Raw genomic sequence first — 25134 nt, 5'->3', positions numbered from 1 at the left:
AGGACACACAACATACGGTTCTCCCCTTAGTGTGCCTCGCCATGTTCACACATGTGTTATAACAGGCTTATGTGCTTAGCGTGTTGCCTCCCCAAGAGCCTACCAAGGGGAGCTATCGCCAAACTTTTGAGCATGCAAACCTCCTTCCATGTTAAAACAGTTCATGAGTTAAAACGTAATTCATACAGAAAAAAGCAGTGTGAGCTTGTGAAAGTACTTAATATGACCATAGATCAGTGGCCGGGTCTTACTACATCACATGACGACCTGCAGAAACTGTGATAACAAGTTTAGAACCTCACAAAGCATGCTTGCAATGTGTTTTAGTCTCTTTTCCAGGTAAGTGTCAATTTCCAGAAAGCCCCCAAAGGTTGTGTTTCCAGATCATATTCACAGTCAACTATCCCAAAAGCCCTGAAAATTAGCCTTGAGGTACTAATCTCTCCTGAATCAGTATCGGTGACTGGAGAGGCAGCATTCTGAGAGCAGCACGAAGAGTTAAAACAACCAGATAACCATCAAATAAACACACGGCCACCCCGACCGCAGGTCAACCTCAGCTGCATTAACATTCACTGATGAACTCAAACATATGGAGAATGCACGTGTCTGTTTTTGTGTCAAATAGCTATTTATTGAATGTATGTGCTTTAGTGTTTACTTATGATAACCCTGAGCAGACAAAAAGGCAAGGCTAAAACTATACATGGCCTGAGTCCATTTCAGCGTACTGTATACATGGGGCGGGAGCAGGCATCAATCAATCTAACCGTAATTGCATGTCACGATTTAAATGTCAGCATATGATGAATGGCTGTCTTTAATACTGCACACTTGTCATGAGCAGATGTTATTAAAACTCCGACAGCAACTCCAAGCATGTCGGAAAGATGGACATGAATCTTTTTGTTTCAACTTGAGTCCAATGGAGCGACTTCATTTCGGGCTTTAATCACTGAATCACTTTGGCGATTGTGTAAACACCCTGCCAACCACAGCAAACTGACTGCATAACTTGAAATTCTATTGCTTTAGAGCAGGGGTGGGCCAAGTATGGCACATATGTGGAACTGTTTTGATCTCTTCTGGCTATAATGCTAGCAACATTTTCAGTGGCTCTTCAGCATACTTGGAGACTCTAAAGTGGCAGAGTTTCCCAACCAAGTATGGCCACAATATTCTAGTCATTCATATTCATAACATTCATTGGCATTGTGTACCTTTCTGGGACCTTTGGTCAGGTTGTCAGGGTCAAGCAGGTAGATGTGATCCCGGACTCCCAGCAGAAGACGACCTCTCTCCTCATCCAACAGCAGGGAGTGCGAAAGGAGGCCATCGGAGGGGCCCAAAAACAAAGACACACTGCCGGCTTGCAGCAGTTCTGTTCCAGACACACAACAGAAACACAAACTGATTAATTCAACATCTGACTGGAAAACTGGAAAAACCAACACCTTGACAAAAACTTCAGCAGGATATTGCTTGAATTATTTCTCTCCAAAAGCAAGCAGTAGATTTTCTCATCTAAAGAAAAACATGTCTTGGCTTGAAACAATCTAATCCTCTGTGGTTCAACACCTTCACTGAAAAAAAGGATACAATAGCAAATACACAGTCTATCACCTCAGTAGCTTGTGGATATCTGTATCAGGGTATTTTCATAGCTCGTTCATTGCCCATGAAGGCATCTCTAAAATAGACAGATTTACATTCCCAGTGTGCAGATTGACCAAATAAAAGCAAATTCATGAACTCAAGAAGACTGTACTCTAATCTGATAAGAGGCTAAAACAACTCTTTGCTATCTCAGGGATCTTGTATCAGATATCATTCCTTATCCATTAAGATCTTGCTGATGAAAGTTTGAAGAAGTAACACGATAGTTTGTAGCCAAGTAACATGCTTTAACTTCCATTGAGCAGTATCTTACATTAGTACAGTTTACAAGACATTGCTTATCTTGCTTTTGTTTCCACAGCAGTTGTGTCGTGAAACTATTTTATTTGTCCTCTATGACGTTGTGGTCTTAAACACGGGGTTGAGGTGGTATCATGTCTAAGAGAACACAGAGAACTTAAAAAGCAACCGTGTCGCTTCACTCAAATTTGAAAGAAAGAAGTAAGGGAGATGAGATATCATGTTTAGTGGTCTTAAACAGACTTAACTGACATATACGTATTACTGTTAGAACTATGATTACAAAGTCAATTTTGCCCAACAGTGGCCCTTTAAGAATGGTTTCCCCAATCTCCAAGCCTTTTCTCATCACTTAGATTTGGTTTAGATATGTTTAGATGTGCCCGTCTGTCATGGTTAGGTACTGCAATGGGGGAGAAAGCATTACAGCGTACTATGCTCCGCCCTCTTGCTGCTCAGCCATGACTTTTAACTGTCAATATCTCCTTTGAGACTATTCAGAGCATCGAATCGATTGCAACTGAAAGGTTCGGGATGTTTTACCGCTCATCAGTTTGAGGAGCAATGAGGAGCAGATGGGAAAAACACTCGACATGTACACTACGGACATGTGACTCTGTATGAGCTGTGAGTGAATGACAGGCATTAACAGTCACTCTTTTCAAATCCCATTCAGATTAACTCATAATTGCAAAGAATATTTTTTTTGTATAATCTGTTCTATGAAACCATTATTGGTAACTTGTGCTGGGCAAAGGTTTTTATATTTTTGGATTTAAAAAATTGTCATTTAGAGCCAAGCAGGGATAGTGCCTTTAAGTGCAACATGAACAATCCAGATTAGACCTGCTACAATTCATTGATCAGCTTTGACTTTGGACAAGTGATTGACATTTTTTCCTCATTACTGAAATGTTGCAGAACAAACCACTAACTGTTTGTGTTTCGATTTGGACTGTCTGGGGTCTAACCGATTATTCAATTAATCTCAACAAATTTCAGATTAATCAGCAGAGAAAATAATTGTTGCAGCCCTTATCCAAATGTGTAGCTTTCATTTAAGCGATTAAGTCATAATTTCAAAACAACACATTGTACAGTATGTGTCCAGCCTCAGGTACCACTACACTGTAACAAACAAATATTATAAGAGATCTGACCCTCAACCACCGCTACAACTAGTCTTTACAGTTCTTTATTTGAGATCACAAAGTGCTTTACTGCTCAAGAATTTTACCAATAAAGTGGATCAAAGACAAGATGGTGATATAAAACAGATGGAAGAATCCTCCACTGCAAGCTTTATTGCAAGGTAACCATAGTGATGATGATTGAATATATTCTCAATGCAGTATGTGTCCTTGATCCCTCCACTGTCAGCAGCTGCTTTTGAAGCCACCAGTGCAGCAGCATGCCTTCTATCAACTCTTGCTCAATGTTTGGGGGGGGTCCTGAGGGAGTCACTCCAAAAGGATTGACACTGTGATTACCCTCTTGGTGTGAAGGATTGGAAAGGTTACTAACCTTCAATATTTGAACTTCTCCGTTGCCTCCACTCCACACAATCCGTCTTAACCTCCTCCTATGCATAAACTCTCTCTCTCTTTCTCTCTCGCTCACACACACACAAGTACCCCCCAAATTCTTGATATCTTTCACCCCCACACACCTCACACTTGCAGCAAAGGAGGGAGATTAGGCCCTGCAAGCCCCTTGCTAATCTGTTCTGTAAACACGCAGCACTATGAGCCCCGTTGAAACAGCCTCCTTAGCTGATGCTCCTTAGCACGGTTCTGTACACCTTTCCCCAAAGAGGAGAGCCTCAGCAGTTCTTGATTAGCTTCCCTTGAGTAAGACATAGACACAATAGCCTGACTAAGATGTCAACAAACATCATCTGTCATCATATCATGTCTGCCTCACAGTCAGGTGACGCTGGATTGTAGTACGACTCAGACCTCGCTGTGTGGATTTTGCATGTCCATGTACCCCATGCTTACTTGAGTGTGAAAAGCTGTCTATGTACTCCATCATTTTCACTTTCCTACAGTTACTGTAGGTAGGATATGCTCCATCTCACCCGGGGCCCAAGTGTCAAAAATACCTACGCCAGAGGGTTAAGACTGGCAAATATTGCATTTAACCATCTGCGTTTAACCATGAAAATATTGGCTATGCTAATAATGAAGCTGACAGAGATTAGTTAGAAAAGGCCACTCTTGTTACTGAGGGATGATTCTGCTTTGAACGCCTCATCCTCAGAGTGTAAGGTGAAGATGTGGCCACTAGGTTGGCAGCCTTGAGGCTTTGCCTGAATCAGCCCAACTGAGATAACCAAACATGGACATTTTTTTCCCCTACTATCCACACTTCAAGGTCTCGTTGGCCATTTTCTTGGAGTGAAGACACAGCTGTCCTCTTGGAAAAAAGAACTGACAGCCCATGCCAAGATACTGTGTGTACTGTATGTTCTGATTCTGACTGAATCATCACAGATGGAAAGATATGAAAGATCTATTGCGGTTCTAAATACTACCTTAACTGCTGAGTAAACATTGTAGAGCCCGATCATTATTCCCATAGCTATTTTATATTTATGGTGGACATAAATATGGATCTATTTGCAGCCACACAGCGCTTTGGATGCCTTTGACCATAGGAGAGCTCTTTGCTTTAGGTCAGCTCTTAGTTTACTTTCAAGTCGCACTGGAGATTGAGTTTCATGAGCAGGACTGAAGTTGCAATTTGTGTGGTTTTCTGTCAATGACAAATGATAGAGTGATTTTAAAAAAAAGACTTTGAAGTAACATTTGCACTGGAGGTTGAAATGGATATTAAGTCAAGCCATCATTTAGCTTTGCCCTGGTGGCTGAAGACTAATAGACGGTGACGACAGTGAAACACGCAGCACACAGCACTAACTGGCTAAAAGTCACCCTTCAGACTGAACAACAGGAAATTGAACTTTGTGACATATTAGTACTGTTCCACATCAGCACCATTTTACGCATAATATAATTACCACTGACAAATGAAAAGTAAACACCACTGAAGCCACTGACTCAACTTATGATATTACAAGCCAAGGGCTGCTGCACCATTATTCCATAAAATATACTTACAACTGGGGATGTCTGAAAATATCAATTGACACATTGGTTCCTACCATTTTTTTTCAGATGGTTTTTCTGGGGGGAGTAAGGTGTCTTCCGTTAATACTTCTTATATCACACCTCGGGAAGAATCACTTGGAGTCACATGCAGAAACATAATAAGCAATGTCAGACGTGCTTAATGAGCCCAGGTTATAATTTCATTGTATTAGTCCAGAGTTTCATACTTTGATTGTTACTTTGTTTTTGTACAGATGTTTGTGCCACATATGAAAATGCAGCTCTGCGAATTGTAGGTCTCAAGCATTATTTAAATAGATTCTTACGGGTGAAGTTATTCATAAGACCAACCTTGTTGATAGGAGGTGAACATGTGATTAATAGTTCACTTTTGGTCATAATATGTGAATTACTATTTTCTTGACACAAAGCGCTCTAATTTCGTAGCACAGCGCAAGATGGCGCTAGCGGCAGAGTGCGACATCATAATTTGGTCCAGTGCACCACTGTGCGCAGCCATTTTGGTAGACTAGACTGTGCCGAGATGGTTGTTGCGGCGCACGAGTGGAGGTGTCCACATTTTCAGCTTGGCGCAGGGACAATTTTGTGACAAAACAGTTCGCCGAAGGTGTGCTGAAAGCTCTCCAGCTCCGACCCAGTCTATTCTTGGCGCAGGTGAAGCGCACCCTCAGTGGTAAATTGGCTGAGGAGCGCACAGTGCACACATGTCACCAAAACCTCACAGGCAGGTTTTTCATTGTGTCGGGCAGATTTCAGTGGAATGAACCACCCCGTTGCAACGACACATGCGCAGCGCACCCAAAATTTGAGTCCATAATGTTAAAATAAATATTGCACAACATACATTGCATTTTGCAGTGTTTGTCTTATTTTGCAAAACATTGTTTATTTGTGAAATGCATTCAGGTGTTTCACAGTAAAAAAACACGCTGTTGGTTGATATTGGTATCGGTAATAAAGTGGTAGACAATACAGATATCATCAAAGTTTTAGAGTCATGAGACAAATTAGCAATGATTTATCTGCAATAAAGTCCATGTCCATGTCCCTGCAAAGATGTTTTGCTTTATGGCGGCCATGTTTTTCAACCAATCCTGCTAAAATTGTATGGACATCTGCCTGTCAGTCCCCTAAAAGTGTACCAGAAAAAAGTTGCTCTTTAACTAATGTTATCCATTATGGGATGGTGACTTTTATAGAGTGGAAACATCCCTTTTCGGCCTTGGACAAATCATGCATTAATTCCTGTATACCCCTGTTAATTATGGAGATGTCCAAAGTATTGAATCCTAAGAAAACAGAGCACTATACTGTCGTTCTGTTTCTATGTCATAATTCTTTCTTCCCCTTAAAAATATATGACAAACAAGGAAGACCAAGCAGTATATTTTAATAATAGGGTAAGGCTAATATATTAAGTTAACCAAGATCATTTCAAGTGTGTCAGTTTCAAGTGTGTGATGATATAAGATGAACGTTTAAAAGCAATCCACATTTCCAGATAAATCCACAGTATATCATTCCTTACCTCTCTGGCTGAGTTTGACCCGAGGGACACTTTGTTTGATGCTCGCTCCAAAGGGGATGATGGCCAAGAGCATCAATCCTAAAAATGGGACTCCTGGATAGGATAGCGTCTTAATCCTCCTGTCTTTTCTACCATAATTACTGCTGGACATGCAGCGTGGCGTCATCCTGTCTTCATTTAGACTCCAAGAGCTGTCTTCCCCCATGGCGTGTGGAGTGGTCTTGTGGTGTGTTTTCCCTCTGGAGAGAGACCAATGCATAGGGTGAAGCTAGGGAGGAGCAATCATAAGTGTGTGTGTGTGTGTGTAGTCTATTCCAAGGCCAAGGCAGGATATGTACACACATTTGTGTTGTGACCATTGAGTTGTTTCACCATGGAGTCCCGAAAGCATGTCCCCTCTTCTCGGCCATCATACCTCAGCTGTTGCCTGTCACTGCCTCCACCCTTTGTGTTGCCTTAAACCTGTTTGCTCAAAACAAAGGTCACCCCGACAATACTGTTACACTCGGCTAACACTTTTAGCGGACTACTCTGTCTTCTTTTCACAAAGATAACTAATTTAATTATTTGCCTAAATGATACTTGGCAAAGGTTCAAGCAGTGGCTGATGACCCTGTCAGCTTCTCCTTTATTTCCTGTTAAAAAATGATCCACATCCTGTATGGGACTTAAAGAGGCCTCTAGCATATGGACGTTAGTTCACACTAAGGGACAAGTGAGATGTATGGGTGGGCAGCCATGGGAACGGTCACTAGCTTTTTATCAAAAGACGAGAAATAAGCACTGAGTGAATATGAGGTGACTGTTTTGGTTCAATGATTCAATGATTGATTGCTATGAATTTTACCCTTATAGTTATACTCAATAACAGACAATGCATCTATTCATGAAGTGTTTATTAGTGAGGGGAGATTTATTTGTGTACGTAGATTTTTATTTTTATTACACAGTACCAGAGCTACCAACTAGTCCGAATTCTGTGCACGACTCCTAAAAATTGTCCATGTTTCCCAACATTTTGACTTAAGTGGTGTGTTTGTGTGGATATAAAATACCGTAGCTTTTACACACACTTCAGATTGGTGATGAGGATTGGTTGATCAATTATCTCTTCACCACACTCACACATTCCTTCCATTTTCCTTGCTTTGCTCTCACTCATCCAATCACCAGTCAAGAAACATTTGCAGCCTTACAGACATTTGGGAATGGGAACGAACATACAAGACCATTCCGGTGTAAAAAAAAAAAAACATCTCAATCCCAATGAGTGGAGTTAAAAAAAGACAGCTGCTGGCCTGCACATTTCGTCCATTTTGACATCACAGTGGAGGCGTCTAGTTGAGAAAATACCTTACTGTAGATTGATAACGTTTTCATGTGTCTTTATCAACTTTAATGTTGTTATTTGGCAAACTTGAAGCAACAAATGTTATCCAAATAACACATGTATTAGTTCTCAATAATTATCAAGTAATTAGTTCTGCACTGACCCCTGTACTGGCCATCCTCCATGAGAACATTTTGTTTCCACCTCAGTGAGGAAGTGATATATCCCAATTACAGTGTGAGTATTGAATTACCCCCATTTAATTACACACCTAGTGACTTTATCAAACCTCAGTTCCAGATCATTTCATTTAATCACAACCATCTCGCTGCTAATTAACCAGACAATCAATGACATGCTTAATGAACCTCAAGAATCCTTTGTCCACTCCTTTAGCCTGCCAATGCAACATAATTATTCCCCCTACATCTTGAGTAACACGTTTAGCCTTTTCATGACCGCATGAAGACTGCTGCAATATAACATTCATGTTCATACATGTCAAACTTTAGAAGCGATTATGTCACTTCCGTTTGGCATCATTAAGAATATGGACACAATGAGGTCAACACTTAATTATGGGACAAATAATTACAGTAGGTGTCATTTATTCAAGCACATGTACACAAAGAATACAGTGTCCAATGTCCTGTCGACCAAGCATTGGATGTTTATTTGTCAGCCGTGTGGCTGTGACTATGCAACACTGTGTGGATGAGATATTGTTTCAACCTGTCAAGCTTTAGTTTTCAGTGTCCTAAACAGCAGATTACACAAGAACAAGATGCTAAAACACATGTTTATTTTATGTTTTCTTAGGCCATAACCTAAGTAGACGTTTGAGTGAATATGGCCTTAGAACACGAGGTTTGAGATCAGTCAGATCACTTACAGGAAAAAAATGTTATGCACAAAAAAACGCAGGGAACAGGGAAAAAACGCAGACTCTATCAAGATAAATACACATGCAAGGGCATCCAAAGTAAGCGTGCAATGCAATTGTTCCACCACCACCTTTCACAATAGGCATAACCAAAACAGCTTGAATTAAGCCACAACAAAATTGCAGTAATGCAATACCAAAATAATGATGTACACTATATAAATGAGCTTTGGCATAAATTATTCCAATATGGTGTTCTTGCTGGCAATGTGGGGGAAATGTGCTTCAGGATGAATTTAGTGGTTTTCCCTTCTGTGGAAAGTGAATGCTTTAAATTGCTGCAGTGTCACAGGCCGGTTTCCAAATTTGATCTACTGCCACCCCCAAATTGAAAACTGCATTGTCTCGGAATGAAACCCAGATTACTGCTTGGGAACCACATATGCAACCACCAAGAAACATATAATCAAGCTAACCTTTTGTACTATAACTTGGGCTAGTATTCCCTTAATGTCAAAATCCTATGCACTCACTGTGTTAAATTAAATAAACCCAATTTAACAAACATATGGACCTTATTGGTCACACATGCATCCCTCGAAAAGAAGGACTGCCAAATAAACTAAAATATGACAACAGGAGAGTGATGAGCAGTCTGGCAGGAAAAGATGTGGAATATTGAGCCAGCAAGTCAATAAAATAGATGAAGAGTGAGGGGAAGAGAAGCACCCAGCTCTGTGCCATGTGGGTTAAATAAACATAAGTGCTTCCTGGCAGCTCCAGCATGGAGTCCCTGTTGTCTTTGGCAGCAGGGCCGGCACACGGGCAGGGGAGGTGGGGAGTGTTGATGGCAAACAATCCTGACGACATTTGTGACAGATTTAGAGCTGGACGGCAGAGTGATGCTACCTTATATATTCTCTAATGTACTCTATTTTTTCTGCTTTAACATCAACAGGGAAAATTCCCAGTGGTTTTCAGACTGGGGAAGGGCGTTATTTTCTTCTTTTTGAAGAAAATATAAAATTTTGCAAAAACCGTTTGGCAACCTTTGCCCTAGCCTAAAAGGTTGAGATCACAATGAGACAATTAAGAGTAGCCCAACTTTTCTAGACATTTCCCAAGTGCATGAGGAAACAGCAGATGGTGAAGTGGGGGTGGCCGAGGGCATTCTCACACACAGACCACCCCTAATGAGGCAGTTAGTGACACCCAGTTGCCCCATGGTGTACGCTATTATCAAATCCCTCCATCTCCCCATGACAAGGTGCATTAGCTGAGCTATTTGTCGAGCGCCGGCCGCTGACCAGACATTAACAACACTAGTAATAGTTTCGAGCTCTCAAGACATTTTTTTGTTTTTCTTGGCAACGGTCAGTCTTTTTTGGGGGGGTAGTAAGCTTGCATTTAAACAAGCATGCAACTCCTCAGTGATTCCATGTGAGTTCCTGTCTTTTTTTCTTGCTATTGCTCTATGTGTAGAGGGAAATTGAGGATATGTGTAATACTTGAGATGTAGCTTAATTGCTTAATTAAATTGTTTAATTGCATTCATGACTACTAGTGCTGATAATAAGCCGTAGGGTTCCAAAGTTTAAGAAAAAGTAGCGGCTTTTACATCAGAAAATTACCATACTGCGAGGCAAGGTGTCGGGGGCTAATGCTTGCTCTCAAATTTGCTAGCTCACCAGGCAAATAACAGATTCTCAAAAAAAAAGACTCCAATTGAGTTTAATTTCTGCCAAAACTTGAACACACAGTAATAAAAGACTTTCAGAAGATATAATAATTTCTCTGTGACATTCAACATAAATGAAATGCATTAATACATGCTAGCAGTTCAATGCTAACTTACATTGGAAATGCCATGTCTGTATTCATTGAATTTTCACTACTCTGACTGGTCAATAGATGGTGCTAAAGGTACAGTATTTTGGGGGCTAAATAAGAGGTGTCTTTCCGGCACCCTACTGGAAGAAAGAAACAGTCTTAATGTACTGTCCTGTTTGTAACGTTAACACGGACTTAACTTGCTACCAGGAGGATGTGTGTGGCATTGCATAGATGTACAAACCACTAGTATTTGTGGTTTACATAGTGAGTTTTCTACAGCTCAACAAGAGACAGGTCCGGCACATTGTATGTCCTGATGGCAATAGCTACTTCCTGACTGCAACATTACCCCAAGGAGAACTGAATGTAAATGTATACTTGTAAATGAGACAATATTGCTTCAAATGTTGCACCAAAGTGCACCACTGTTGGACTGATGTACACAGCAAAATTAAGCACAAAGGATTATTGCTGATGCCAGCAAGTCATGCAATTGTTTGGACAGTCAGTCGGTAATTTTCTACCGCTTATCCTCACGGGGGTCGCGGATGTGCTGGAGCCTATCCCAGCAGTCTTCGGCCGAGAGGCAGGGTATACCCTGGACTGGTCGGCAGCCAATCACAGGGCACATATAGACAAACAACCATTCACACTCACATTCATATCTATGGACAATTTGGAGTCGCCAATTAACCTAGCATGTTTTTGGAATGTGTGAGGAAGCCAGAGAAAACCCATGCAAACTCTGCACAGAAATGCCAGAGGGTGGAATCGAACTCGGGTCTCCTAGCTGTGTGGCCTGTACGCTAACCACTCTACTTCACTTCTACTAAAATTATTGAAAACCACAGACGATTTCTATTTATGACATGATTCTGTACTGTTTTCATACTTTGTATAACTTTGTATAACGTTCCATGTGTTTACTGTATTCTGTTGACTCATAAACAGTAAATGTGAAGCATGTCACGCTCATGCCAAAAGCATTGAGCTAAAAAACCTCATGACACAATCATACGACCATTTTTTGGCAACATTTGCAACACCACCCAGGTTTGTTTACTCAGGTTGAAACATCAAGGTTGGGCACTAAAATGCAGTTTAGTTGTTAATCGCAAACATAACTTTATCTGATTAAAAACCTGCTGCATAACCTCTTTGTAATTACTTGGCATTTGCATGTTTTTTTTCCCAAACATACAAAATTAGCTTTTAATTCTAATATTAAAATAAAATTTTTGAAGTTGTCAGCTTGAATAATGGATGAAAGTGTATTAAAATTGTAGTGTATAAAGTGTAAGATAAGGTAATCTGGTACCATGGTCTGGAACAGAGTTCATGCGATCCCTAAGCATTAAAGGAAGTCTAAATTTCCCACAGCTGTTTATCATCTAATAAAACCCATATATCATAATTCCACAGCCTGTTTTGATCATAGAATGATGCTGGATCGCACACAGTCTATAATCAAAGATTGGATTTATCAATCCCAGTCTTTGTGGCACTGATTTGTATTCACTAAACTCTTGTGACATCACTTTAAAAAAAAAAGACCTCACAGAACAATCTTTGTAGAAAATCAAAGAATGCTATGCCTCCATGAGAGGACGTTCCAGTAGAGTTCCTTCTGTTTTGGAAGTGAAAATAATGTCTCTAGGCACAACCAATGAAGACGGATAGAATTCCAACTCCAAGCTCCAGTCTGTCTACATTTCATCTCTCTCTTAGAAAACAGCGTATACTTCAGGCAACTGTTGGTGTGGAAACCAAACACACCGAAACCAGAGTGTGGCTTTTGTTAGCGATCATATAGTGTATCATGTGGCGGTTTAATCCATAACTCTTTATCGACGTGAGACCGTGCTAGGCCAATATCTGCAGGGTTGCATGGATGTATGGAAGGAGGAGGAGAAGAAACATTGCCGGAGCTGCGGTTAATCAAAAGAGGAGATGGAGGCGGGATGAAACAAACTGGAAACAAAGTTGCTTTCAAAACAAGTTAGGAAGAACAAGTAAGAGATTAAAAATGCCAGGAGGGACAACAAAACAAGTAACTCTACACTTGCTGAATAGGCCGCAATGAATTTGTATCACTGTGCATGTATGAGCATATGTAGGTAACCTAATCTTGCCCTAAGGTGGGCAGATGGGAGCAACGGGTCATGAAAGCAGTATGTGACAGCTCTAAGTGCTCTCACTTGTCTCCTGATAGCCTGAGGAAAGCACAGTGCACCCGCTGAAGTTTTGCAACCGCACCTCTCAAGAGGACTACTGGCTCCTGATTATATGATGCAAACTTCTATTGTCCTTTTCCCGAACAAATCAATATTTTTGGATAGGTTTTGCGCTCTTCTTTCGTCATGCGCACTGCACATTAGATCAGTGATGACCGGCTTTTCAAAAAATATCACTGGTAGTGTTGTGGTGCTGAATTTCATGCTGTTGATACAATTAACTTTGTAGTGGAACCTGTTTTTGTTATTGATTAGTTCCAAAAGGTCAGGCAAAAACCAAGGCAACTTTTTCCATGGAAAATAATGTAAATCCAGTTAATGCATTCCAGACTACTCCAAAATATTAACAGCGAGCTGCAACAATTAATGAATGACTGATTAATCAAATACCCAATTATTCAACAGCTATTTTGGTTTTCTATTAATCGTTTCTTTATTTAAAAAATGTTTTTCCAAAGTGATTTCAGCCTCTCAAATATGAACAGTTTCCTTAAATCATCAAGTGTCAAGAGTCAAGGGTATCTTCACTTCGCTCCCAGATGTTCTTAAATCTGCCATTGCTCTTTTGTTTTTTTTCCAAGTATGACTTTCAAGCTTCTTGGTGAGATGGCCCTAAGGTTAGGATTAGTGAGATAAAGCAATTTTTCAGAATAATGCTGAGCCTTCGAAAGGTGTATGCTGAACAATTGTTTCCACAGGAGAAGTCAAACCCAGACTGGCTGTCTGTCCGCAGGCAATTGGCACCTTTTCACTGTAGACTGTGCAAACTTCACAAGTGCAGTACATGTGGCTTGGCTGCGTTTCTCTTGTCTACACAATGAGGCTTAGACTAGTGTGCATGGTGGATACATAGAACCTGACTTTAGAAGTTAAGGCCTCAACATGTCACAAGAAATGTGCTGTAGGCCAGACAAATATTGATGCTGCCATGCTTGGATAATGATGGATGTGTACAGACATGTGAAAAACCTGAAAGAACATTATTGCATTATCACATTAACCGGCTTCCAATGCCTCTAATAGAAAATCTACAAAGCATGTTGTTACATTTCAACACCTCCTCATTTAGACAACACAGCCGTCTTTATCCAACGGCAACCTCAGCAATGTAATTATTGGAGTCATCTTTCTGTGACTCAACTAAAGAAATCCACTTTGAAATCCAGTGTCTTCATTGCGCTCACGACCACTGGTCTCTACCAGATTTGAAGTCCTTGGAAAAAGCTTGGAAAAAGCTTTGAGAGTCAATGAAAAGGGTCCTTTTTAGACAAAACCCCCCACACATCTTTCACTCGCTTTCCTCGCTTTTGTGAGCTACTGCACAGTAAGCAACATAAATATTAAACACCTGCACGAAACCCGCAAAGTAAAATATTTGACATGCTGTTAATATAAGCAATGCTTAGGCGGTGGGAAAAATGTGTGTTAAAAGTGATGTCAGACACTATGCAGCCCACGCTCATAAAAATAAAAAATATAAACATTGCTCACTGACTTCTCATATAACCATCTCAATTTCTATAAACAATGTGGATTGTGAAATACTGTTTTGGTACAGCACATACTAACTCAGTCAGTACATAACAATAACTACCCAAAATGTAAGGCATACAATAAGTGGACATGCATTTAAAATAATGCAATAATGCATAAACAAATAAATATATATAGAACCCTAACATGCCTATTTATCTATTTTTTAAAATGTATCTATTTTTTTAATCTATTTTTTAGTCTGTGAAAGTCTAACTGAGACTCATTTGTGGTTAGTGCTAATTCCCACTAAGATGACTGCCCCTTTTTAACATACTATATACTGTATATACTGTACTTTACAATTATATCACCCCACCCCTCCCCTTCAAGTGGCATCTTACCTGCACACTCAACTTTGCTCTCACATGCAGCACATGCCCGCACTGCACTTGAACGCACCACCGCTGTCCTTGATCCCCACTTGGAAGAAAAAAAAAATACAACAGCAGCAGCAGAAACTCCTTTTCGACTCAAACAAAACTGATCCGATGGTCTGATACAGTGAATATTTTTCTTTAAATGTGTCCACTCCCCTTGAATGCAGCGCTCTTGAACTCTCAGTGCACTCTCTATGTGTGTGTGTGTGTGCTTGTGCCTGTGTATGTGAGAGTTGGACCGCAGGCTCGGCCCTAGAGGGGACAGATCGCTACGTTTTAATTGGGCCCCACGTTTTGTGGGAGGGGCCCTTAGCATCTGTATAGCAATAGATGAGTATCTGGATAAATAAAAACTATAGATACTTTAGATAGAGAGAAAGGTTAATATAGCCTATAAAAATCATGTGGTAAATATGATTCCACACAGAAGTTGCAGATTCTTCCAGTTGGGTCTTCTTATATTCTTAAGGGAATATAACTACATTAAACAAACTGTACAACTGTATTTGTGGTTCATGAAAAGCTCACACAACAAATTCCTTCTCAATTTCCCAACTATGACAAAATTTCAATCTCCAGTCTTGACATTAAAGGCAATTCTAACGATCGGGGGTTTGTCCAGTATGTTTTTTGAGTGTGGACCTATTATGCTCATTTTTTGGCCCTTATTGAGTTGAGAACTCCTATAGAGCATCTACACACAATAACCCGCAGAGAAAGCTTTCTAGTTTTTCCAGAATCTGCACCTATTCAGCTGTATTTCTTTGGATTTTGTGGTTCCTGTGAAAATGGTCTGTTTTATTGTATTCCACCCATGTCCCGTCTCCAGGCACGGCCACTCTGCTGTGGTTGGTCACACTTTCGAGTGCATAGAAAGAGTTCCAGTTTGTTGGCTCGTCCAGCTGCATTGTGGCCCATGTTCACAAAACAGTCCAGAGTGAAATGCCGTTGACAGATTAAAATGTGTTTCTTTTGCTGGTAAGGAATTACGAACTCCAACCAGGGTGACGTCACTTTAGGAATTGTAAACAAATTTGTCGTTCGGCATTGCTAGCAAGTAAACAGCGGAGCAGCGCTCTTTAGTAGAGCTTGGGGGAGGGCAGAGAGTTTATATATAAGGAAGTCCGCCCCTCTGTGACATCACAATGGGGCAGTTTCACCTCGCCTTTCAAATCGTTTCGAGCCATTCCAAACTTCTTTCAGGGCTCACTTCCAAAGGCGCAAACTTCATCTTCTTCTGAAACTTCGGCATCATTTAACACGAGAATACAACATTCCAACTACATTTGTAGGTCAGAAAAGTGGAAAAAGCATAATAGGTCCCCTTTAAAGCCCTATTTCCGAATGAAACAGATTTTTGCCAAGGCTCAGTAAAACATGTACTTATCTTACTTATCGTATTGTAATGTGTACAGTAGAATCGTGGAGGTGTAGTCAGGTATCCTGATGACTGAAGGAAACATTCCTTTTCCTTCCATTGGCAGAAGCCAATACTGAAGGTGGGACAACTTGGCCTCATGTCTAACAGACAGGAGTGTGCGGCCTATGTCCTTTGGCTCATTTTTATGTAAACATGAATTTCTTTGGCTCTCTGGTGTATGTACACACAGACACGGGTCAGTCCAAATCCACAATATCTTTTTTCCATTTGGCAGAAGTTGTGGACAATTCAAGTACACACAGGGGTACCATTAGTAGCCAGCTGTACATTTGGACCCCAAAGAAAGGAAGTGAAAGATTTCCCAGTCATTGGTTGGGATGCTTGTCAGTGTAGTTTGGAGGGGATGAAGCTATTGTGGTTCTGATCGGACACAGTGGTGCTACCTTAGAGGATGGGTTATAGGATAGTCTGCTGGGGCGTGGACTTCCCCTGGAATAACACACACACACACACACACTGTAAATTATACCGTCATGAAAAGCACTGATGACATATTTTTATTTCAACCCATTCTCCAGAGTGGCGTTCATATTTTGATCATCTAAAGACTACACAAATGAAAACCCAAAGTTTTTCCACCAGCAGTGGTGACATTCCTTCTGAACTTTTTGAACCTTAATACTGGTAGTGAGGCCGGCCTAAGAGAAACTTCTTATGCATCATAAGTGGTGTTCTAATTATTCCACAAAATTATGCCACAAAATTTATTTATTGTTTATAATTTTGAGTGTCTGGAACAAATTAATTGGTGTACATTATTTCCTAATGGCTTCAATTGTTGTACGTTTTGATTGTCAATTGACCTTTTGAAATGAATTAATAACAATAAAACGTGGTACCACTGTATATAATTTTAATTAGTATCACCATTATCTTAATCTTCCAGGTTTTTACATCACTGGTGTTTGTGGAGGTGACAGTAGAAAAATCAAAAGATAATACCTGAAATACTGATGTTGAGTTGATTGGCATGAGCTAGTAAACTGCACTTGATGGTTATCAGATGGCATCCCCCCCAAGGATAATGTGTTATGATTGCTACAAGGAGAACATAATTGACGCTGTAGGAGTACGGCTATGTTATTTACTTGGAAAAGAGCAGGGAGGCGACCGCATACCTTCCCTGTTGGAGGGATTAACTTGTATTGAATTGTTCAAAACGTTCACTTATTATAAATGTGTTTGGATTGTGTAAGTATATCGTATATCATTTCTTCTCCAAGCAGCTAGCAGTTAATAAAACGCAGAGGGTTAAATTATAGTCTGAGAGGCTTTGGGAAATTAGGTGAGAACACACAAATTCTTATGTTTTATTGGTGTTACTCAGTGTCTTGTTTCTTTTCTTTTTTTCGCTTTTCCGTACAAGCTCCCATGCAGGAGCAAGTCACTTGTGTATGGTTAGTCACTGAAAATACAGCAATTTCTTACTGTAATCTGCAAGATCACCAGGCATGCTGGCCCACCCCCTCTATTTTGGACACACACAAGCAGGATGATTAGAGCTGATGTATTTATCTTAATTATATGCAATTCATGCCATTCTGGAGCTACGATTGACTACTTTTCAATGATTTGGTGTACAGTACCACAGTATCAAGTAGACGTGTCAGAAAGCAATGGAGTGAACACCATTGACTGTGTTTTACCACATCATATCATATTTTCACACAGCCCTGTACAACCTCACAAGGAAATACTGTAATAAAATCTCACATTTTATTACAGTTTATCTTCTTAAAGGATGATACTGTAGTCAATGTAAGTGAGTCAACAGTCATTAATGTCTAAATAGCTGGCACCACAAGCGAGTACCAATATACGTATTTGTGTCTGGTCTACAGTCAAACGTGGTGGTGGGAGTGCGGTCTGCACTGGGCATGAATTCCAATGTTTATGGTGACATTCTGAAGCAGAACAGGATCCCTTTCCTTGGAAACTGTACCTTTCATAGTCAACTAACAACTTAAGTTATCTGTCCAAGCAAAGAGGATTCATGTTGTTGCAACGGCAATCCATCTTTTATGCAGCTTATGCTCACTAGGGTTCATGTTGTTACAATGGTGACCATTCATCCATCTTCTATACTGCGTATCCTCACTAGCGGGTATGCCGGAGCCTATCCAGCTGACTTTGGGCGAGCGATAGGGTACACCCTGGACTGGTCGCCAGCCTAATATAAACAACCAATCATTTATACTTACATACATGTATTCATACCTATGGACAATTTACAGTCACCAATTAGCCTAACATCAATGTTTTTGGAATGTCGGAGGAAAACAAAGTACCAGGATAAAACCCAGCCATGCACACGGAGAACATGCAAACTCCACAAATAGATGCCCCACAGAGATATGTGCAAATATATTGCTGTTAATTTAAAATAAGATCATACTACTGTACGTGGATCACTAGGGATGTGTGCCAAAACTCGGTATCATAAGTGCACCAGTGTTGGTGTAAGTGATAGTAACCACACTGAAAAAAAGTAGTAAAAAAAATACTGAGCCCAAAAGTCTAGTACAACATACTATCTTTACACAATGTTGACCTTGAATTGCTTCCATCCTTTTATATTCCCTGAAACTGTTACATCTGTAATCATTAGCCCCAATAACAAGCAAACAAACAAGGGGTATTAGTCCGTATGAGGCATAACAATCTGTGTGTTAGTGTTTTCTGTTGTTGTACACACACTGACCTCAACAACATAACAAAATGACCGTATTTGCAACTTCAGACATCACACGGCCACAGTGAAGCCGCAGCCCAATTAAAAGCACGTAAACACAAAGGCCCATTAGAAAGAAAGAAAAAAAAAATCCAACCACAAAGGAAACAACAAGCGTGCCCTGAGAAGCTCCACATTTCTGTTTATTTATATCTCGGCATTGTTAGTGATGGGCAAGTGTCTGAGCATGTGATCATTTGTTTATTTACAGCAGGAGCGTGTGCCTCTTATACACATTCATGAGGTGACCTCGACAGTGTCTTGCTGATTTCTCATACTGATATAGACTTTTTGAGACAACTGAGTAGAATCACAACTGTATTAAATATGTCTCTTTGAAAATATCAGTGTGATTTTCTCTTTGAAAAAAAAAATATATATACAATGCATTTGGCTAAAATAAAAATAGATAAAATATATATATATATATATAAATATGTGAATTAGGCCTGTCAAAATTGATGTGTTAATTGAGATTAATCCATCTTAATTATTAATTGATGAAACCTCTCTTTTGTTCACACAATTAACCCATCTGCAGTGCATAATCCCTCAGACGTCAATGGCAACACATTTTGGACAACAAGTTAGCATTGTGCTTGTTGGCCTTCTTGATGGAACATTTTAGTTAAGCACAAAAAAAACCTGATGGAACAGTCAACCGGGATAAAGTATTATGCACACTCTGCAGAAAGGAGCCCCCCCCTTCCAGCTTAAAATACCACATTAATGCAAAGCATACGTTAGTCATGGATTCTGCTAGTACTTTTGCCAGCGCTCTTTCTTCAGTGTTTTTGTCTATGCATGATGAAACACAACTGATATAGATTAAAACATTATTTCATTCTTCCATTTTGTACTGCTTATCCTCACGAGGGTCACGGGCTGTCGCAGCTGTCTTTGGGCGAGAGGCGGGGTACACCCTGGACTGGTCGCCAGCCAATCACAGGGCACATATAGACAAACAACCATTCACACTCACATTCATACCTATGGACAATTTGGAGTTGCCAATTAACCTAGCATGTTTTTGGAATGTGGGAGGAAACTGGGTGGAATCAAACTCCAGTCTCCTAGCTGTGTGGCCTAACTGTGTGGCTAACTACTCTGCCAACATGTACTAGTGATTAATCAAAATGAATCGACAGCTATCCAGTCATTAATTTGATTAAAATTTGTATCGTTAAACAGCACAAATAAATTGGCAATTTTGTAATTCTTCACCACTGCAAAATTGACTTTTTTAATTGAGGGAAGATTTTTTAAGGCGGGATTTATGCATTGGACAGGTGTACCGGTGATGTGTTCAATTAAATGTTGAACCTACCATTGATAATGTGACTATTTGTGGGGATCTACTACTACAATTCCAGTAGCTGTGTTTTTATTATAGATTTTTATTCGGCATTATTGTGCCTGTTAGATCATTCAAACCTGCAAAAGCCTGTTGTCAGGTGTCAGGTGTGTGTGTCTCACTGAACATTACAGTAACATTAACTAGTTTACGGTAGCCCACTGCACATCTTCAGTGTCTTTGAATGCATCTTTTGAATGCCTTATATTTGTATTTTAATTCATTTAGTCAGTTTTATGCTTGAAAATGCTTAATTTAGGCAAAAAATTCCTAACATACATAACATGCTTCACCTAATATGATTAAATATGCATTTTTGTCTATTATTAACAGGGTGTATTCATCCACAAAACAGCATTCTTTATTCATTTAGATATTTTTGGAAAATGAATGTATTTTGCTGTAAAAAATCATCCTCTCCAGGCAAGGGAAAAAGTCAAACCGAACAGAATAAATGCCCCCATCAACAAACCCTCCTATGGATGTGATTGCCTAAAAAATTATAAATTTCTCGTAATGCAGGGGTGACATTTTATAGACAGGTAATCCCGCTCTTTCTCCCAGTGAATATGATGGTTCATTTTCAAGGAGGAAAGAACCAATGTTGAGCGAGGAGGGAGTGCCTGCCTCAGGAAATGGAAGTCGGTTATCTTGTCGTAACTTATAAAAAAAATGAATGTTATTCCAAGGAAAATCCGCACCCAAAGAAGCGGGCGTGATACAACTCCAAAACTTTTATTTTGCGGCCCAAACACTCTTTTGTCATCCTGGCTTGTCAGAAAAAGGTACTTTCCTTCTGTTAGATTCCAGGCAAAGTCTGTTCATTTCTTTTGGCTCGGTGTCCAGACTAAATAGTTGAGCTGACGTGGTTTTGATGGGCCCTCACATTCCTGGCCGCTGAAATAAACATGATGTGGATCTCATCTTGATAAGTCAGTAGCACTTCTAAGGAGGGGACCAAGAAGCTTGATAGAAGGATAAAGTGTTAATTGGACCTGTAGACAGCGGGAGGAACGACATGTAACCACTTTGAACAGAACATATTTAACAACCTCCTTCCACATGTAGTTGGAAGTTAGACTGTGTGTGTGTGTGTGAGAGAGAGAGAGAGAGAGAGAGAGATGCAGGACAGCTGTGTCGTTTAATCGTGGAGACCTCTCCTCCCTCCACCGGCTGTTCTCACTGCTTAAAGTAAATATTAAAATACTACAGTAACATCACACTGCTGATCTTTTCCATGATTGAATCTTTCAAACAGACTTTATCACACGTGATATGACAAACAAAGCCTGGTAATCTATCTCAGCATGACAGTTTATCTTGGCTGTGGCCTGCATAAGGTCTGACTGTATCATTGTTGCAGTCAACGAAGAGGAAGAGGAGAATGTGCACTAAGCTGTAAAGCTGAGCAGTGAGTTACAAAAAAAACAACTACTGTATTGCTAAAATATTAGCACACCCGATGGGGTGAGACTTAGATTTATTGTGAAACAATATAATCATGTTTAAATTTGGGATTTAAAACAGACGCAAGATGTAAAATTTTATGATGTAAATGAACCAAATGACCTTGGTTTGATTCTTTTGGAAATCCTGCAAGATGACGCTCATTATCATAAATAACTCATATAGCTTATTTCCTCATACATATGCAGGAAGCATGTATTTACTCATATTCAGAATACCACGCATTTGATAATAGTAGTAATCATAATAATATTAACATGGATATTTATGAGCAAATCTCTTCTTTTTGCTTTTTCCTGATTACGTAGTCGCCACAGCAGATAATTTTTTCATCTGCATATTGATTTTTGGCTTGAACACTTTATATTCCGGACACCGTTCCTGACGAATACCAATGATGCTTACTAGTGGAAATTCGAACCTGGGGCATTTTGCTCCGAAGTTCAGAATGCTAACCACTACACCATGGTGGTGCATTTATGAACAAATGTAATATTAATAATCGGAAAAAGAAGAAGATATATATACAGTCAAGGAAAATAATATTAGACCACAGACAGCTGGGATAGGCTCCAGCATCCCAGAGACCCTTGTGAGGATTAGCGGTAGAGAATGGATGAATGAATGACTAATACATATTAGTACAACTTTTATTGTATATTACACTTGGTCTTATAATGTTTTCTGCAGAATAGTCTGATGTATCGTTGCTTTTCTTACATGCTTTCTATTCAGTATCATAATAACAATCTTTTGTCTTTTGTTCAGATGCTTTTTTCAGATAAGTGTTGAAGTGTTTAGCAACTTTCGTTCTGGAATGTTCGACTCCTTCATCCATCAACAATTTTTCTTTTAACTCCACTGTAAAGTTGAGCTTTACAGATGCCATGTCTGCTCTGCAGGCAGTGTTGTGGTAAAGATGTCTACTGCAATCATAGTCAAGGTAATTACAGCCAAATAGTGAAACCATGTGTAGTGTTTTCCCTAAGGGGTTTGTAAAATATGTGGTGATTCATCAATACGCTATAGGATGCAATGTAGCACATCTTGACTCCAAATGCCGTCTGCAATTTGCATTTGGTAGGTTTATTTTGCAGGTTCGTCTCCACAAAGCACTATGAGCCTTGGGTGTATTCACCATATCCATTTAATTTTTTATCACCTTTCGGGAATTACCTTTGGGGAATGTACTAACATCAGATGGCCCAGATAGGGCAGAGGTCAATACAGCATATTGAACAGGTTTCTTCTACTTTTACAGTCCACACTGTCTCTTCTAGTTTTTAGAGCTTACTTTCACATTTTTGAATGGCAGCATGGCAGAGTACATTCATTCATTTTTTCTACCACTCATTTTTTCTACCACTTTTCTACCACTAACGAGGGTTGCGGAGGTGTTGGAGCCTATCCCGGCTGAGTTCGGACGAGAGGCTGGGTACACCCTGGACTGGTCGGCAGCCAATCACAGGGCACATATAGACAAACAACCATTCACACTCACATTCATAAATTTGGACAATTTGGAGTCACCAATTAACCTAGCATGTTTTTAGAATGTGGGAGGAAGCCGGAGTACCCGGAAAAAAGCCACGCATGCACAGGGAGAACATGCAAACTCCAACTGCAAAGTTCGCACAGAGATGCCTGAGGATGGAATCGAACTCAGTTCACCTAGCTGTGAGTCCTGCGCACAAACCACTCGTCCACCATGCAGCCTGGCTGAGTATAGTCATGAGTTATTGTGTTTTGTTTACATGTTGTTCTATTGTAGATCTATCGCTACATCGATTTCTATTTAATTGTAGTGAACTTAAAGAGAATAAATCCCCCCCCCCCCCCCCCCCCCCCCCCATAAAACATGGAATGATGAATGAGGACATGTCAAAGCAAGAATACTTGAGATTTTAAAGGACGGCTGATCCAACATGCTTGAGATACTTGAGGGTCAAAGATCATATTGTGATATGTTTCTTTCTGCCCTTCTTTCATTTCTCCCAAGAACACGCAGCCAGAAGCCATTCACACTGTGAATGACACACATAAAGTGGCAGTCGAGGCAGGTTTGGAACCACACATTGAGGTCTGTACAACCACTATACACCTTGTGGTCCAACCGGGAAGCCTCCTAGTTCAATGATAAAGCCCTCTAAAACAACCCCTAACAACAATATATGTAATCATGCATTAACAGGTACTTTTGCCTTATTCTGACCATTTTAAACATGACCAGAACTTTTTTCCTCTGCGCATTGATTTCACATAGCCGATAAGAGGTAACACTACTTCTATCAGCAACACAGCAGCTTACAAACAGCGTCTTTGCTCTTATTAGTGATGCACGACTTTGGACAAGCCACCATCTCCAATGATTAATTTTGGAAAAATGAGGAACTAGAACCTTATCTTTTGAGCCTGAATACAGTATATGGACAATGGGCTATAGGTTATCAGGTAAGACGCCCCCTTACCTCCTTAGCACTAGTGTTAAATATTCCATGAATAACAGAATAATGAAAACATTATGTGTTGTAATGTCACCCACACAGAAAGTTTCAGAGGTGATTTTAGAGCTCTTCCCAATTCGTACTTTGTGCAAGTGAGTAGAAAATGAGGGCGGCTCACTGAGGTCAGCTCATTTTCTCAAACCTTAAGAGACCTTTCTTTGAAAGATGGAATCAGTATTTGACAGGTTTGAATATATTGTGGTTGGTTTGGTTTCCTGTGTGGTGAGAACAAAAAGAAAGACTGGAGAGAAATGTAATCAGATGTGTTATACATTTTAAAAGGCACTTGCCCACTAAACTAATACTTAGTCGTTTTGTTACATTGTATCCAGGGTATTCTGTAAATTTTGTTTTTCATAATAAAAAAATTAAGAATGTGCATTCCACTAATATTCAGATTTTCGTCTAGCAAGCATGCTAAAAACCAATGAAATGTACTGTACATCAAGCTGTTAAATATATTTGAAGGAAAATGTTTAATTTTAGAATATGCTGATCAATAAAAATCTAATTGTGGGCCGCAACTGGCCTCTGAGCCACAGTTTAGACACCCTTGCTCGGTTTGAAACTGCAGTCACTGAAGCATGAAGAGCAGAAGAGGACAATGGGAGAAAGTGAAGCCTGAGTAAAATGATACTATGAAAAAAAAAACGTATCACAGCAAACAAGACCATCATTCCTAAAATGCCGGCTGATAAGAGACATGGCGGTCTGTTTGCTCACTGACAGAGCATTGACTGTTATTTCTAATCTTCTTTACTGCACCACTAACTCCCTTATTGAGCAAGTCATTATTGGCCTTGTGTGTTTCGGCACCTTTTCATTATAAAAGCTGAGTTCATTTACATGAATTTCATTAAGTCTC

General features: G+C 39.9%; 1 protein-coding gene across 2 annotated transcripts in view; it reads right to left on the bottom strand.

Moving 5' to 3' along the window:
- sema3d (sema domain, immunoglobulin domain (Ig), short basic domain, secreted, (semaphorin) 3D) overlaps nt 1-15011 on the bottom strand; it is a 32113-nt gene extending 17102 nt beyond the window's left edge. The window contains exons 1-3 of one of the 2 annotated variants that reach the window (XM_058074723.1): nt 14737-15011; nt 6580-6818; nt 1221-1381 (exon numbers count right to left, since the gene is read on the bottom strand). In XM_058074723.1, the coding sequence (XP_057930706.1) occupies nt 1221-1381; nt 6580-6784 (366 nt within the window). In that variant the 5' untranslated portion in view covers nt 6785-6818; nt 14737-15011. Of the gene's footprint in view, nt 1-1220; nt 1382-6579; nt 6819-6921; nt 13208-14736 lie in introns of those variants that run through there. The other variant, XM_058074722.1, reaches the window with a different exon arrangement.
- Between the last annotated feature and the right edge of the window lie 10123 nt (nt 15012-25134).

Source organism: Doryrhamphus excisus, chromosome 6, assembly GCF_030265055.1.
Source record: "Doryrhamphus excisus isolate RoL2022-K1 chromosome 6, RoL_Dexc_1.0, whole genome shotgun sequence".
Classification (NCBI taxonomy): Eukaryota; Metazoa; Chordata; class Actinopteri; order Syngnathiformes; family Syngnathidae; genus Doryrhamphus; species Doryrhamphus excisus.
The sequence above is the reverse complement of the archived record's forward strand: the minus strand, read 5'-3'. Positions and strand labels throughout refer to the sequence as shown.